Here is a 16,177-nt window from a genome sequence, read left to right as displayed (position 1 = left end):
ATGTGTGCAAAATACTGGCTTCTCTAGTATTTTACTCAGAAATTTTGTTTGAATTTGTTTGAACTATTAAAACCAAAGGTATCTACGTTGTGTTTTTCAGTTGAGGCCTGACCACAGTAACCTTCAAGGCGTCTCAAAAAATGTCTGCTTATAAAGGAATAATTTATAATGTCTAAAATACTTCAAATAAGCCTATCAAAAATATATTTAAAAAATGTCAGTGTACGATATGAAATGCAAGCTAAAGAAAGAAATTTAGAAATGTTGACATCTACATCCATGGTAGTTATTTTGTCAGTAAAAAGAAACAGTATGGTCACAGCTGCAGGATCCCTATACACTTACAACCTTACAAGCTGTCAAGGTTGCCATTTTATAAATTATATTTTTTCAGGTCCACACATATCCTTGATTTTAGGCTTGAATTGCTGGCTAATGACAGTCCAACAACTGTCCAAAATTTGCATTCCTAGATTATATCAATAGATAAGAAATATATTTTTATTTGTTACACTGGAAAATGACATGTAGATCAACAATTGGGTGGTCCATTGTCAAATCTTGCAAAAACCATGAATAACATGAAGATGAATAATATTTGAAACTTCAAATGCACTGCAGGATAGTGGAATGCCAGCAACGGAATGGGTTTCAGCATGACAGGAAATGTTCTCCAGCAAAAAGACTTCAGCAAAAAGCTCAAAACAACCCAAGGATACATAACAGTAATATTAAAATTAATCAAAAAATCACATGGTCTGGTTGTAAGAAAAACAGCAAGCAAGTTTCTTAACTATTAACAACTGTCTTCTCTGGTAGTGCCAAAAATACCAAGACCTGTTTTTTTAATATGATGTCGGCCAACCCTTTGCAGCTACAACAGCTTCAACTCTTCTGGGAAGGCTTTGCACAAGGTTTATGAGTGTGCTTATGAGAATTTTTGACCGTTCTTCCAGAAGCACATTTGTGAGGTCAGACACTGATGTTGGACAAGAAGGCCTGGCTCACAGTCTCTGCTCTAATTCATCCCAAAGGTGATCTATCCAGTTGAGGTCAGGACTCTGTGCAGATCAGTCAAGTTCTTCCAAACCAAACTCACTCATCCATGTCTTTATGGACCTTGCTTTTTGCACTGGTGCGCAGTCAAGTTGGAACAGGAAGGGGCCACAAAGTTTGAAGTGTGAAATTGTCCTAAATCTCTTGGTCTGCTGAAGCATTAAGAGTTCCTTTCACTGGAACTAAGGGTCAAACCCAACTCTTGAAAAACAATACCATACCCTAATCCCCCCTCCACCAAACTTTACACTTGGCACAATGCACTGAGACAGCTACCGTCTTCCTGGCAACTGCCAAACCTAGAGTCATCCATCAGATTGCCAGATGGAGAAGCGTGATACATCACTCTGCTCTAGAGTCCAGCGGCGGCGTGCTTTACACCACTGCATTCAACGTTTTGCATTGTGTTTGGTGATAGGCTTGAATGCAGCTGCTCGGCCATGGAAACCCATTCCATGAAGCTCTCTATGTTGTTCTTGAGCTAATCTGAAGGCCACAAGAAGTTTGGAGGTCTGTAGCAATTGCCTCTGCAGAAAGTTGGTGACTAAGCACATCCGCTGACCCTGCGCTGTCATTTTACATGGCCTACCACTTTGTGGCTGAGTTGCTGTCATTCCCAATCACTTCCACTTTGTTATAATACCACTGACCATTGACTGTGGAACATTTAGTAGTGAGGAAATTTCATGACTGGACTGAACAGGTGGCATCCTATCACGGTACCATGCTGGAATTCCTGGAGTTCCTGAGAGTGACTCATTCTTTCACAAATGTTTGGAAATATAGTGCATCTTCAACAAAAAATATTTCTGGCCTGTACTGCCAACCATCCCCTTTCTAATTATGTTTCAAGAAAAGGAAAACAAAATCTGGCACATACTATTGTGGTTTTGAATGTGGCATGAATTATTGTGCCCTGAAGAATCTTCACTCAGAGATTCTTGTACTTTCCAACATCTCAGCCGAATGAAGTGCAGGTGGTCAAAGTCATTATCAGGCGGCATTAATACTGACTTCCTTGTCTTGCTGAAGTTCACTGTGAAGGCATAAAACAGATGCTGGGTGACATTCCAAACTGTGGGGTGTGGCTTTTGAAGAACTATCAGAAAAGCTGTCGACACACTGCATCAGAAGTATAAAACAGAATAATAAAGACACTCAGCCTCTTGATGGGCTTCATCAGGGACTTGCCTTCTAATTTTTTTATCCTCTTTCATGTGTTATTTTGGACAGGGATGAACCAAAGATGACCTCATGTGTGACTGGTTAACTTACAGTGCAGTACAGCCTGCCTGTACAAAAGTGGGAGCACAGAAAATGTGCCAAATGTATGTTAAATCTTGCTCTCCTTTTTTTCCGCCCTCTGTTTTCCCTAACCTTTTGAGGGACACCATTTCAACCTGCATAATGCTTTCCCTATAATCAAAATTTGCATTATTAGGTGAGGGAAAAGCTGTGGCTTCATCAGACCTGTGAAGATTGTGGCAATGGCAAGAGTTTGTACCTCTCAGAGGGAACTGTGTCTACTCACACTGCTCTAAGATTTATCCTACTTGCAGCAGAACATCAAGAATAATCTCATTTCCTGGCCTCCATCCCTCCCGAGCATGAGCGCTTTGACGATTTCCTTAAGTTTGAAATTAATTGTCACAGCAGTCTGCTATTCTATCAATGATTAATGAATCCGGTTGCAGCAACAGCAGAGCCACTGTTCCCTCTTTCTGTTCCCTGTAAACTTAAAGTTTCATCTGGCCCAATTAAGTCCCATTACAGCAAACTTGCTTGTGGTCACTTTCAATTCACTTCACACCATTTTGCGTAATTAGAGTTTGCATTAGGCCTGGCCTCCCAAAAGGTGCAGCTGAGCAGCATGGAGCATGAGAAGGAATACAGGGGCCAGTTGTGCTTTTCAAAGCCTGTCGACACCCACTGTCTCTCCGGTTGCTTTCAAATGAGATCAGAGCATTTGAGATTTGGCTGCTTGATAATATTAACTCTCGCACTCTGCCTCTTTTTTTTCTGCCATCAGCCCATACGCCCCTCCTTCCACCTCCAATCACAGCATACACAGTAAAAAAAGATTATGGCTATGACGTTGGCTAAGGCCTTAATTCTGGTGATGTAGATGACTTCTTTGAGCAGGGGTCACCAACCTTTTTGAAACTGAGAGCTACTTTATGGTTACCGAGTTATACGAAGGGCTACCAGTTTGATGTGCTCTTCTTAAAAAAATTTGCTCCATTTGCCTTTAGTTATATATTATTAATAATGATTAATGATACTCATCTATGTGAAGACACTGATCAGATTAATTAATGATTTCTCACAATAATTATCAACAATGACAACAAGGTGGAAAACAGATATCAATATTCAGCACTTTATCTCTATTAATCTCAGCAGTTTTTACATTTTCTGATGATCACTTACATCACTACATGTCATCACCCCCAGTTGGATGTCGGAGAGAGTGGAGATTAGATCGGTTCCATTTTGCTCATCTTTCAATACAGTGTTAGCAATTATTAACATATGTCATCTTTGACAACTTCTCCATCTGAAAATGCCTTCTTCTTCTTGAACTAGGCTTCGATTGCTTTTTGTGATTTTTTTTGTTCGGCCTCGTGAAAAAAGATTGTTGTGTAACCAAAGCTGCCTTTAGCTCACAGACTTTTTCTGCCTTTGTGCGCTTCCAGGTGGATAGTTAGCATTGTAGCCTTTGTGATAGGTAGTGAAGTGTCTCTCGACATTGTGCTGCTTTGGTATCGCCACAGCCGCCCCGCAAATGAGACACATGCAGGTTTCTTTAACAGTCGTAAAGAAGACCTCCCGTTCGTTGTGAAAGTGATACGTTTTTTCTCTTTTTTCTGCCATGTTTCTGGGGTAAGAGACTGCATGCTGTGCCTGCTAGCCCGCTAGTTTACTCTCCGCGATCACTGGTTTTGTCTGTGCGCAGACTACTGACCTTTGAACTACTACAAAAAGTAAGAGTTAACCTCAACTTATCTAAACTTCATGTATAATGAACATAATTTTAAGATATTTTAAGATAAGATATATATATATATATATATATATATATATATATATATATATATATATATATATATATATATATATACTAGTGAGTTGTGCTATTTTTAGAACAAATCTGCAGGCGACTCATTTGGTCCTTGCGGGTGACCTGGGGCCCGTGGGCACCGTGTTGGTGACACCTCTGTTAGAGTGATCTTTTGACTTACTGGCTGTAGAGGACAGCATAGTATGCCCTTGACGCAATTAGCTGAGCCTTCATAGTATGTTTTAGGAAGAAGTCGGACGTACTGGAATACACTATATTATAAGTAACAAATTTCAATATGAAGACTTTTGTGACTTGTGATTAAATGCTGGGATACCATATGATTATACAAATGTCTAAACTAAGATCAATTAATTGTATGCAGTTTCTATATACTGTTAAAATGAATTTCCAACTGTATTAAAAAAAAACTATATCCAAAAGACGTTTATCATAATATTGATACAATTAAATAAAGTGCTTAGCAATTACTAGTTTTAAGCAGTTGTAATAGGTATATCATTATCTTTGGATTCTCTGAAAAGGCCTCTTACAGGGAAACAGCAGGGTGGCTGATGTGAGCCAATCACTCCAATGTCAAATGTTTCTCAGAGAAAGGAGAGGTGAAGATACTTGGCAACACCAAGAAAAATAATTATCACATGAAGTCATAGTCCTGTTTGGACACATTTTCAAAGTACAGCCTCTTAATTAAGCGCAGATGGATGTCAACAATTTGCCTCCCCTGGACTTGTCAACTCATCATCATCTTACCTGAAGGTGGCCTTAAGGATCTGGCCTGACATGATCTCTTTGGTGCGGTTGTCATAGCCGTAGAAGAGATCTCCAAACACGGTCTGGTTGGCTGGGATGTCAGCCGCCTCTCCGCAGTCTACTCCCTCGGTACAGGCTTCAGACAGCGGCAGACAGGAGCGGCCGTCTGCTCCTCGCTTATAATCCTCGATGCAGCTGCAGGTATGGAAAGCGGAACAACTTTATTTCAGACTCTGCAACAAGGCAATGCCAAGGCCTGTAAGGCCATAACAGCAATAACAGCAATAACAATGCCTTGCTGAGACTATTTAAAACATAGATTTCTCCACTCTGTCTTACTTGTTTTTGGAAAACGTCCTAGCTTTGAATTGGAACAAAAAATAGGCTATAATAACATTATTTCAAAATTTATCTGCTCATTGAGCTTTAGGTTCTGCAGTATTTTGGGTGTTATGCAAATAACATACAAAAAAATAGAGAAGCAGTTTAATATTCATGAACATCTGCAACAGTTCCAGTTCATGTTCCAATCATTTTTGGATTTGGCTTGTTTTCTGCACAGAGGCATGTCATGGCCCATATTAGAGGGCTAGAGAATTACAGGCATTTGTACGTTAGGGCTGTATTTTAAGGAATGCTGCTTATTTCAGTGAACAAACAAAAAACAGTTGATCATCAGAAAGAGAATACCATCTTTATAGTGGTACTAGTTTTCACCGCAGTCCCTCATATTTAAAGCACTTTGACACCAAGGTGTTGCGCTTGCTCTGTACTACATATCAAACAGAGAGAAAAGGTGACTAGGTTTAGCCACTCTGTCTCAATCGCCTTGCCAGCACTCTCCAGCATGAAACCATCAGCGACAGAGGTGAGATATGCCCTGCAGCTAAAGCACCTATAATGCAACCTGCATTTTAAGTGTCTTCAGGTTGCCGTGTCATATTATCAGACTTTCCCACTGCTGAGAGAATTAAGCATATTTGCTACCTGGAGTCAGGGAACCCTGGCTATGGAGAGGTGAGGGTATTTCTCAGAAATGCAGAAAGGCTGGGTCAAATGAGAGTGGTTTAGTAAAGACAGTGACACAAGAGGAGGACAGCTCCTTACAGTTCATTCTGTTTGGTTTGTACTCTCTGCAGCAGACTTCTAAAAGACTCTTCTAAAAAAGTCTGAGTACAGTGAGACTTAAAAAACATGGGAACAGTATGGGGCATGGGGACAAAGTGATTGAAATCGCAAGGATCCCTGTTGTCGGATGAAATCTATGCAAGCATTAAATTCTGGAATAATAATTGCAAGCCTGCATGTAGTAAAACTAATGTTATACACATGTATACCATGTAATGTCAGTAATTAGGGTGTGAAATATTGTAATTGTGTAAAGTATGTCATCATTTTTCTGAGAAAATAAGGGTATCATTAGTAGTAAGTCTGCATTAGGATACATTTTCCTGGAGCAGATCAAAGTCCTGCACCACTGAATATTACACTAGTGTTTACAGCAGCATCATTTTCAAAATGTGAAGTGGGAGCACCAAAGGAAAGGACATCATGCTTTTTAAATGTATGTGCCATGAAGCAAGCCACTCATCTTGCTTTATCCACTCCTCCATAGACTGTAAAAGGAGCTAAATATTGCGGTGAGCTGGACCCAAAGTGACCTGTACTAATTATTCAAACATCATCATCATCATCATCATCATCAACATCATTGTCATCATTAAACGATTAGTCCAGATAGGGTCATGGCAGCAGTTGGGAGAGCAGAGAATCCCAGACATCCCTGTCCGCTGCAGCTTCCTCCAGCTCATTCCCGGGCACCCCAAGCTGCTGCCAGGACAACTGAGAGATATAATCCCTCCAGCAGGTCCTTTCTAGACCCCGGGGTCTTATCCTGGTAGGCCGTGCCTGGTACATCCCCATCGAGAGGCATCCAGGGGGCATACGGATCAGATGCCCAAACCATCACCCTGTGAAGAAAGTTAAAAAAATGGACACAGACGATCGTGTACACTGCCTAGGAGAGGGTCACCGGGACCTACCCCAGGAGCCAGGCCTGGGGGTAGCGTCCCTCGGCGAGCACCTGGTGGCCGGGCAGCCCACGTAACTCAGCCAGGCTCAGCCTGAAGAGGCAACGTGGGGACACTACGTGGGCCCACCACCCACAAGGTCCAGGATGAGTGATGACCTGTAGAGGTGTGATTGGGAAGAATGGCCTGCCAGGTCAATGATCAACTTTGTTTCATCTGACTTGGGACCATGTGTTCTGGACCTTCGGGTGAAGAGAGGTACTGATCACCATCTGGTGGTGAGTTGGATCAGATGGCAGGGAAGACTGCTGGTCAGACCGGGTAGGCCCAAGTGAATAGTGAGGGTGTGCTGGGAACGACTGTCGGAGGCCCCTGTTTGGAATGATTTTAACTCCCACTTCCAGGAGGGCTTTTCTCATGTCCCGGAGGAGGCAGGGGACATGAAGTCTGAATGAACCCTGTTCAAAACCTCCATTGTAGAAGCTGCCAGGCGTAGGTGTGGCCAAAAGCTTGTGGGTGCCTGTCAAGGCAGTAACCCAAGAACATCCTGGTGGACACCAGTGGTGAGGGAGGCTATCAAGCTGAAGAAAGAGGCCTTTAGGGACTAGACGGGCCAAAGGACTCCTGACTCAGTGGATAGGTACAGACAAGCAAAAAAGTGGCAGCTGCAATGGTGGCAGAAGCAAAATCCAGGATGTGGGAGGAGTTTGGTGAAGCCATGGAAAAAGACTTTTGGTCGGCTTCAAGGAGGTTCTGGACAACTGTCCGGCGACTCAAGAGCGGTCGGGGTGGCTGTGCCCAAGCTATATTGGGCAGGGGTTTAAAATCTCTTCAAATGAGCATATGTCTGTCGGTGGAAGGAGCACTTTGAGGAACTCCTTAATCCGGGAGACATGCCTCCCTCACGGGAGTCAGGGCCAGAGGCTTCTGGCGTGTCAAGCTCCATTTCCCTGGTGGAGGTCACTGAGGTAGTTGGGAAGCTCTTCAGTGGCAAGACACCAGGGGTAGAAGAGATTTGTCCAGAGATGCCCAAGGCTCTGGATAGTGTGGGGCTGTCATGGCTGACATGCCTCTGCAATATTTCATGGACCAACTATCAGGGTATCACACTGCTCAGACTCCCTGGGAAAATCTATGCCAAGGTGCTGGAAAGGAGACTTTGACAGAGTTGAACCTCAGATTGAGGAGGAACAATTCCACCCCGGCCATGGAACAATGGACCAGCTTTTCACCCTCTCACGAACTGCTGAGGAGGCATAGGAGTTTTCCAATGCAGCAGTGTTTTATGGATTTGTAGAAGGCTTACAACCATTTCCTCGCAATATCTTGTGGGAGGTCCTCCAGGAGTATGGGGTGCCAGGGCTACTCTGTACTCCAGGAGTGAGAGCTGTGTTCATATACTCTGCAATAAGTCAGACCCTTTCAGTGTCAGCATTGGACTCCGCCAGGGGGACAGGGGTGTCAAGGTGTAGCCGGGGTCAGGAGAGCAGTATGTGTGGAGGCCGGAGGGTGGCATCTCTGCTACTTGCAGATGATGTTGTTCTTTTGGCTGGATCACATGGATGCCTCCAGTGCTCACTGGAGCGGTTTGCAGTAGAGTGTGAAGTGGTTGCTATGCGGATCAGCACCTCCAAGTCTGAGTCCATGGTCTTAGCTCGGAAAAGATGGCATGCCCACTCCAGGCAAGGGAAAAGGACTTGCCCCAGGTGGAGGAGTTTAAGTATCTCTGGGTCTTGTTCACGAGAGATGGGAAGAGGGATTGTGAGATCGGCCGCAGGCTGCAGCAGTAATGCGGTCACTGTACGGGACTGCAGAGGTGAAGAGGTTTAAATATCAGTTCAGACATCCCTGCTGTGCAAAAATCTCAAGTCATTTTGAGCAGGAAGAAATCTGGAACCGTACACCGTACAAGGTTCTCCTTCTGGATCCAAAATTAGCAAGAAGTAAATTACCAGATTTAATCTTAAATCTCGCTGACTTTCCAGCCACACCTGGCTCAGCAGCAAAAAATCTTGGTGTTATAATAGATTCAGATTTATCATTCGATCAACACATAGGCAGTATCACTAGGACAGCTTTTCTACATCTTCGCAAGATTGCCAAGATAAGAAATGCCCTATCCCTGCGTGATGCAGAAACACTAGTACACGCTTTTATTACTTCTAGGCTAGACTACTGTAACGCGCTACTGTCAGGATGCACGAGCAGGAATTTAAACTCCAACTAGTCCAAAACGCCGCAGCCAGGGTCCTCACTAAAACTAGAAAATTTGATCATATTAGTCCAGTGCTATCATCACTTCATTGGCTGCCTATTAAATTCCGTATTGATTATAAAATCCTTTTATTGACTTATTCCCACTTAGATAAAGGCAGCAGATCCAGGGGTCCATAGACACAGGGAATTATAGTAAACTGAGACGCTGGTGCTGTCGTCCCGCTGCTCGCACGCGGTCACTCAAGTTTGTGGACGGTGGAGCGGAGGGATGCCAAACTGTTTCAGAGTGCTGCCGTGTCTGTGTGTCCTTCTGGTTCTCTCCTTTTAGTTAAGCTGTCACAGTCAAATCTGACGGAGTCGTTAGCCACACTCTGTAAATGTTTACATTCTCTGTTTTACATACAACAGACAGAATAAAACTAATTCCCTCTCCCTGTGTTTTTTCCCAAGTATACAATCGCCCACATGTCCGGCTGGACACTGAAGGACGACCGACTGCCGAGCCCTCCTGCTACCCTGCTGCCCCTGGCTTGGGGGTGGGGGTTGTACATTCTTACAGTCCTGTTAAAACTTTGTCTTTTCTGAAATTCTGTAAAGCTGCTTTGTGACAACATCCGTTGTAAAAAGCACTATACAAATAAATTTGATTGGATTTGATTACATGGGTGACAAAATCTGTAACCATAAGCACTCTTAGTAATACAGGTATCAGTATTTGAAAGGACACATTTGATACAGAGCACCTGCAGACCTTAAACTTTTATGTGGAAATTCAAATGCATTTCTTATGCCACTCTTAGCAAAAAACAACAGGCTTACTGAAAGTCTGAAATTTGACAGTTACTGCCAAGATTATTTTTTGAGCAAGGCATCCTATTTTTAGGCTCAACAGTCAAGAATATGAGTTTCTGCAGTCAAGATACAAATATGGAATAAGACTTGGCAACACTGGGTAGGACTGAGCATGTGAGGGAGTGCAAATATGTGTGTGCAAATGTGTGTTCACCCGCAGAACATCTGGATATTGTAAAGTGTGGGGTCCTCCTCCAGGGGTGCTAGCTGCTGAAGACACAGCTGCTCACAGCCTCCATTAAATCCATCTGAGCAGTCGATGCCAATGTGGTGGTCATAGCAACCTGTGCCATCCTTCATTGGGCTCAAACCAGGAGGGCACTGATAAAAGGAATACAAGACAGAAACATTAAAAAATAAAATAATCAAAAAACAGTTCTCGAAATATCAAAGTGCAGCACTATATGAAAATAGAACAGTGTAAGTTGTCAATATATTCCAAAAAGTAAAAAGAATTTTTGGCTAGCTTCCCCACCAAACACACAAGTCTACGACACAAGAGCCAAAGCCCAACATAGATAAATCTCAACAGAGGGTGTAGGGCATTCCAAATGACACTTTTTACCCCTCTTTTGCTTCACAGATAGATTCCAATACTGCAATTCTATGTGGTGAGAAAGTTAAACCTGCACAAGGTTAACCGACTTTCACAACTCAACACCTGCTCCCTCCGTTTCACACTGTCCCTTGCATCTCCCAAAGCAATTTTTGCCCAGTACTGTGAAGCCAGATTCACATGATGTTTTCTGTCAGCCCCAGCTTCAAAGGGGAATTTGATGGGTTGATTCGTACTAGGTGCCCTGCTCGAAGAACAGGAGGAAATTCTCAGTGTGCCTTTGGGCATTAGGATATAAATTTCTAATTCTCTCTCAGGTGGCTGATGCCCACAGATTCTGCCAAGAGGCCTTTCTACGAAGAGCTTGCAGTGAAAAGAAAAGGTACCTGGCAAGAGCACTGCAAGTTGGCATACATATTTCTTTGCAAACTGTGCAAAGCAGTACGCTATGCTGTGGCAGTCAAGTGTTAAGCATGTCTTTTGGTGCCCCATTTCTGCTTCTGCATGGTTCTACAGTAAACAATATTTCCAAAACTGTCTAAAATTAGAGGTCAACAAGAGAGCACCATTTTAGATTACATGTGTTATTGTGTTGATTTGAGTAAAACCTGATAAGCATACACTACAAGCATGAAGAACGTTTTGGGAATCCGGGTGTAGAATGAGTCTTCTTAATAAAACTGCTACCGTAAACATCATAATTTAAAAGTTAATGCCTCCTGCAGCAGACACGAGAGCCTAGAAAATCTTAAATACAAATGCTTTACAGTGTGATAAAATTCAAGCAGATTCCTTCATGTGCTCAGCAGCAGGTCTAAAGTAAATTATACATTCCCTGACCTCCATCTTTTGCCTTCAACTCATTTATATCACCCCTATCAAAGCTTGTGTCAGTAACGTGCTTTATCCATATTGATTTTGTCGTCTGGCAACGGCTGCCACAATAAACCATTTATAAGCTGAAGGGATTAAGAACACTGAAATTCCTGACTTATTTGTTACACGAACACTTTAAATCAAGTGAACTGCAGGGGTTCAATAAAAACCAAAGTACCTGAGAGAAAAACTGTTAGTCAGAATAATAGCTGTAGACACTTATTACTATTTATTAATATGCAAATGCTAGTTAGTCTTAGTCTAACTGCAAAATTTGTTCATTCAGACCAACGACTCAATGCTAAGTACTCTTCTCAGTTTATGAAAAGTATACTACGTAAAAGTTCAAGAGAAATTAGATTTAAGAAAAAAAATCTGTGACTTAATACAGGAAAACGTTCGCAAATTCCTTGCAGGTGTCAGTTTAATAATCAATGATTCAATAATCTACTTTCATACATTTTTCTAGGGGGTTTCTAAACAAAGAAGCAATAGGCAGATAATTCCCCCTTCTCCAAATACTCTTTAGTGGCTTTTTCCAAAGGGCTGAAATGTGATACACCTCAACGGAACTGAGATCAAATGAGTATTTATAGTGATTGGATCTCTGCTTTCTATTCGCTTATTCATTTTGGACCTTACATTTAGAAAGGTCAGCTGAGTCAAAGCAATTCTGTGGGAAAAGATAATACATAGGGGTATTTATGATAATGCCTTTATCCACAGAGTTTTATTCATTTTTGGAGCTAGGAGGGCAAACATACAAGGAAGGAGTTTAGTGAGAAGGACCATACACTAGCTCATTCAATTCTTACTTTCTTTAAGAGTATGACCTTGGCTTGGCTCTCAATTTCTATACACAATGTATTCCTGAGTTCTTATTACAGAAGAACTGCTAGGTTTTGTGTGCAACAGTTAAAAGTGAGACTCTCTTTTTACAGAAAAGAAGGGATCACATCAAACAGATTGATTATAATTGCAAATAGATTGATTATAATTGCAATGTTGTGCTGAATAATCTCGAGGCTATTGTAAGTGACAATCCTTACACATGACCAAAAAGTCCCCTAGCATAAGATGTGTAATTTAAATTGACATGTACTGCAAAAATGTAAATCTAAGTGATTTTTACTTGTTGCTATAGAATCATGTGAAAACCTACAGTAAGTTAACTTATATTTTGTTTCATCAGCATACAATTCATCATTCGTCACTAGGTAAATTAGGTATGCTGATCACAGAATTTAACAAATCTATGTCATGGCAGAGTGCGTTAAGTAGAAACTTGGAAACAAATGTTTATTCTTCAAACTTGCTCAAAAGAATCTTTTGTGAAACGACAGTTTTGTTACATTGTGTAATGTAATGTTTGCTAAATGTTTGCATTTATTTTAATGTTATATTGTATTTTTACAAGCAAAAAGACAACTATCGCCCAGCTAAATGGGAAATAATAAAGAAATGCTTAAAGTCTTATGCCTACAGTACTGTATGCTGCCCTCATGCCAATTTTATTCCTGCACCAGTGTGTATGTTTGGCAGATATTTTATTCTTGCATCTAGTCAGTAAATATAACACACATCTCAGTAGCTCTACTGAAGAACACCCTGCATACCAACCATACCATACGTAACCATACTTAAAACAATTTTACAAAAGATTAGCCCAACGTTCTCAGAGGAAAATGTGTGATGCTTGTGAGAATCTTTTGTTCAATTGCTTACAGAGTTAGCCATAAGGTCATAAGGTGTTCAACACTGAAATCACTTAATTTTAGAATGGCAACCAAATATCATAACTTTCTATCAAACAGAAAAACAACACTAGCAAAAATCTTTTGCATATGTGAGCCATTTCGTCACTGTTCCTGGGTTTAACAGAAAACTATTTCTAAGGTTCTGCGTCCAGTGGTCCTTGCTGGTGTGAGAGTTATATTTCAGAGGGATTACAGTCATGAATTATCATGCCCAGGCAGCTCTAAAAGCTGCTAAAAGTGGCCCTGTTGCAGCAGAAAGTAACAGAGTTGGATGGAGATGGTCCCTTTAAATCCACTCTTTGATCCTGAACAGGGAGAAAGAAAAACGTGGGTGGGAGTGCTCCCCACCTGCTGCGTGGCAGCCTCTCTCTTGCACTGCATGTACACACAAGACCTTTTTTGGTATTGACTAGGAGCCTGGAACTGCATAGTAGTCTGATTGCAGTAGACGCTTGCAAAGCTTTGGGCAGAGCAGTAACCAGGTGTTGTGATGGATGATAAGATGCCCTTCAGAACACTACAGGTGGGACCTGTCAACATAAAGAATGTCCCAAAATTAAGCCTTTCTAAAGAAACTAAAGGAACGATGCATGGAGTAGGAGTGACTGGCTCTGCTTTTATCAAGTACAGTTTTAACCTCAATGTTATGATGTTCAGATGCTACAAAGGCTCATTATATTGCTAAAGATATGATATGTCAAACAGGGTTATTGCAGTAAAATTATTACACAGCAATACTGAAAATCATCTCCTCTATTTATTGGACCCTATTGAATTTATGCACCACATGAATCATAAAATTTGTTAAAATCACAGAGCTCCTTTTTTGCAAACATCTTAGGTGGCCTTGTTCAGGTGTGAACAAGGTCCAATTTATTCTTCATGCAGATGGACAATACGACTGCAAGCTCAGATCTCTCCCTAGGCCACCCTGCACTAAAGATTAGGACAGAGGAAAAAAGGAACTAATTAATCACATCATCATTTAGCAATTATCAGACTTTTCTTCCAAACGAGCATGCTGAAATGCTCCCCAGGAGTGCCATACATCAACGAGGTGGGTCACCAAGAGGCCACTCACTGCGAAGTTAAAAGGCCACTGCAGACTGGAGTTGCCGTCTTCAGACAAGGTGTTAATTGATTAGCGAGGAATAGGACAATCTGGGAGCCAGCCAGCGAGCTCTTCTGATAAAACAGCCTGGGGCGTCATTTACACATACTCCGTCATCAGGTAATTACAAAACATCAAGCACTGGATGCAACAGATGGAATCTGCATAAGCTAAGAGGGGTGAGGAAGTGCGCATAATTGTCCATGAGATAAAAAGTCAACGCAATGTTATAAAATACAGTAAATGTGTCTACACAGTCAGTGAATGTTTACTGTCATGGCCTTTTTTACACAAACAGTCTGCACTGTTGGGGAAACAAACTGAAGTAAAAATGAAAGAAAAAAAAACAACCATCATCAACAACAAATAAGAATATTTGCATGAACCATCTCTCAGTGCATTGCAAGGTATTGAGCACCAAATAGTCTTACACTATGCACCTTGCTATGAACCATGGGACATTCTGGAAGTGCTATTAGTTTAAAAAAAAAAGCAAATATAATTGGTTCTGTTTCATAGTCATATTATCTACGGAGTACAAATGTATCCTCCAATTTGTACACATTAGCCAGTGCCTCATAGGGACCATGCAAACTATAAGGTGGTTATTAAATTACATATATTTGATATCTTACTCAATTTCAGGACTAATTTAATTTTTATGTTAGGAAAAACTACTGGCCAAATGATGCTTTGAGAAGCAATCAAAGCTGTTTTTTTCTTAATAATAATAAAACTACAGGAAGAAACTTTAGATTGCAATATATTTAGGACAGGCATAGAAGCCTATAACCTGCCATGCTTCTCATTGCAGTACGAAGTGTTGTATCTGAAGGCTCTTTTTTATATTAATATAGACAGCCACATCTGGGGATGACTGATCAACCCATTACAGCATGCTAACTAGAGCTATGCACTGCTTACCCAATCTAATAGCTTCCAAGGAACATGCATTTTTTCCAGACTACAGTTTAGTGGCCTTTAACTTTCTAGCAGAAACAAATAAGGTAGTTCAGCATGTTCTACCCTCTTTATTGCACATTAACAGATTAAGCTAAAAAACATACACAAGCTGATTATGCTAACCAAGAAAAAAAATGCATATGTACTTACTTACCTACTTTTTTTTTTTTTAATTTTCACCCAATTTTCGCCCCAATTTAGTAATTTCATTCAATTTTCACCCATTTTCACACAATGCTATCAATGCTAGGATGTTGAAGGCTTGCACAGGCTTCCTCCGAGACGTGTGCAACCAGCCACCGCTTCTTTTCGAACTGCCGCTCAAGTAATGTCTCTGGACATTCGGAGGAAAGTGACAACCGCCAGTTCTGTTATGTCAACAGACGCCTGCACCTACTAGCATCACATTGAGTGATGGGGAAGAAGGAGGGGCCACCCTACCCACGCAGAGAGAGCGGGGCCAATTGTGCTCTCTTGGACTCCCGGTTATGGATGACTGTAGCATCATGTCACACCTTCAGTCGTCTCAGACGGAGAACTAGACTCCATCTCCCAGAACGCTCTGGAAAATCACATGACCGATCACGAGCACTCGGACTCCGGACATTTTAGAAGACTCCAACACCCAGAAGGCTATGGAGGATCACATGACTCCACCAAGGTCCTATCAGAGATCGCAATCCCCTGACTATTGACTCTCTACACCTGTACCTAGTTACAGCCATGACTCCTAGAGCATTTAAGCCAGGGGTTTGGATAAGAACATTGCGAGGTATTGTTTCCCATGTAATCACTGAGCATTATCTTTCTCTTTTGTTTGCCTTACATGTGTTTTGACCCATTGTTATGTACTCGATTTCGATTCCTGTCTGACCCTTTTGTGCTTTTGCTTCTCAGGATTTATCTGTGTTTTGATATATTTGC

General features: G+C 41.6%; 1 protein-coding gene across 5 annotated transcripts in view; it reads right to left on the bottom strand.

Annotated features, from left to right (window-relative positions):
• The window catches only part of astn1 (astrotactin 1), a 246,924-nt gene that overhangs the window by 95,045 nt on the left and 135,702 nt on the right, over positions 1-16,177 (bottom strand). For all 5 annotated transcript variants that reach the window (XM_017718434.2, XM_037545381.1, XM_017718431.2 and 2 more), the window contains 2 exons: positions 10,145-10,311; positions 4,892-5,086 (listed from right to left, as the gene is read on the bottom strand). In XM_017718434.2, coding sequence (XP_017573923.1) covers positions 4,892-5,086; positions 10,145-10,311 — 362 coding nt within the window. The remainder of the gene's footprint in view (positions 1-4,891; positions 5,087-10,144; positions 10,312-16,177) is intronic.

The sequence above is a fragment of the Pygocentrus nattereri genome, chromosome 2 (assembly GCF_015220715.1).
Source record: "Pygocentrus nattereri isolate fPygNat1 chromosome 2, fPygNat1.pri, whole genome shotgun sequence".
NCBI classification, from domain to species: Eukaryota; Metazoa; Chordata; class Actinopteri; order Characiformes; family Serrasalmidae; genus Pygocentrus; species Pygocentrus nattereri.
The sequence above is the reverse complement of the archived record's forward strand: the minus strand, read 5'-3'. Positions and strand labels throughout refer to the sequence as shown.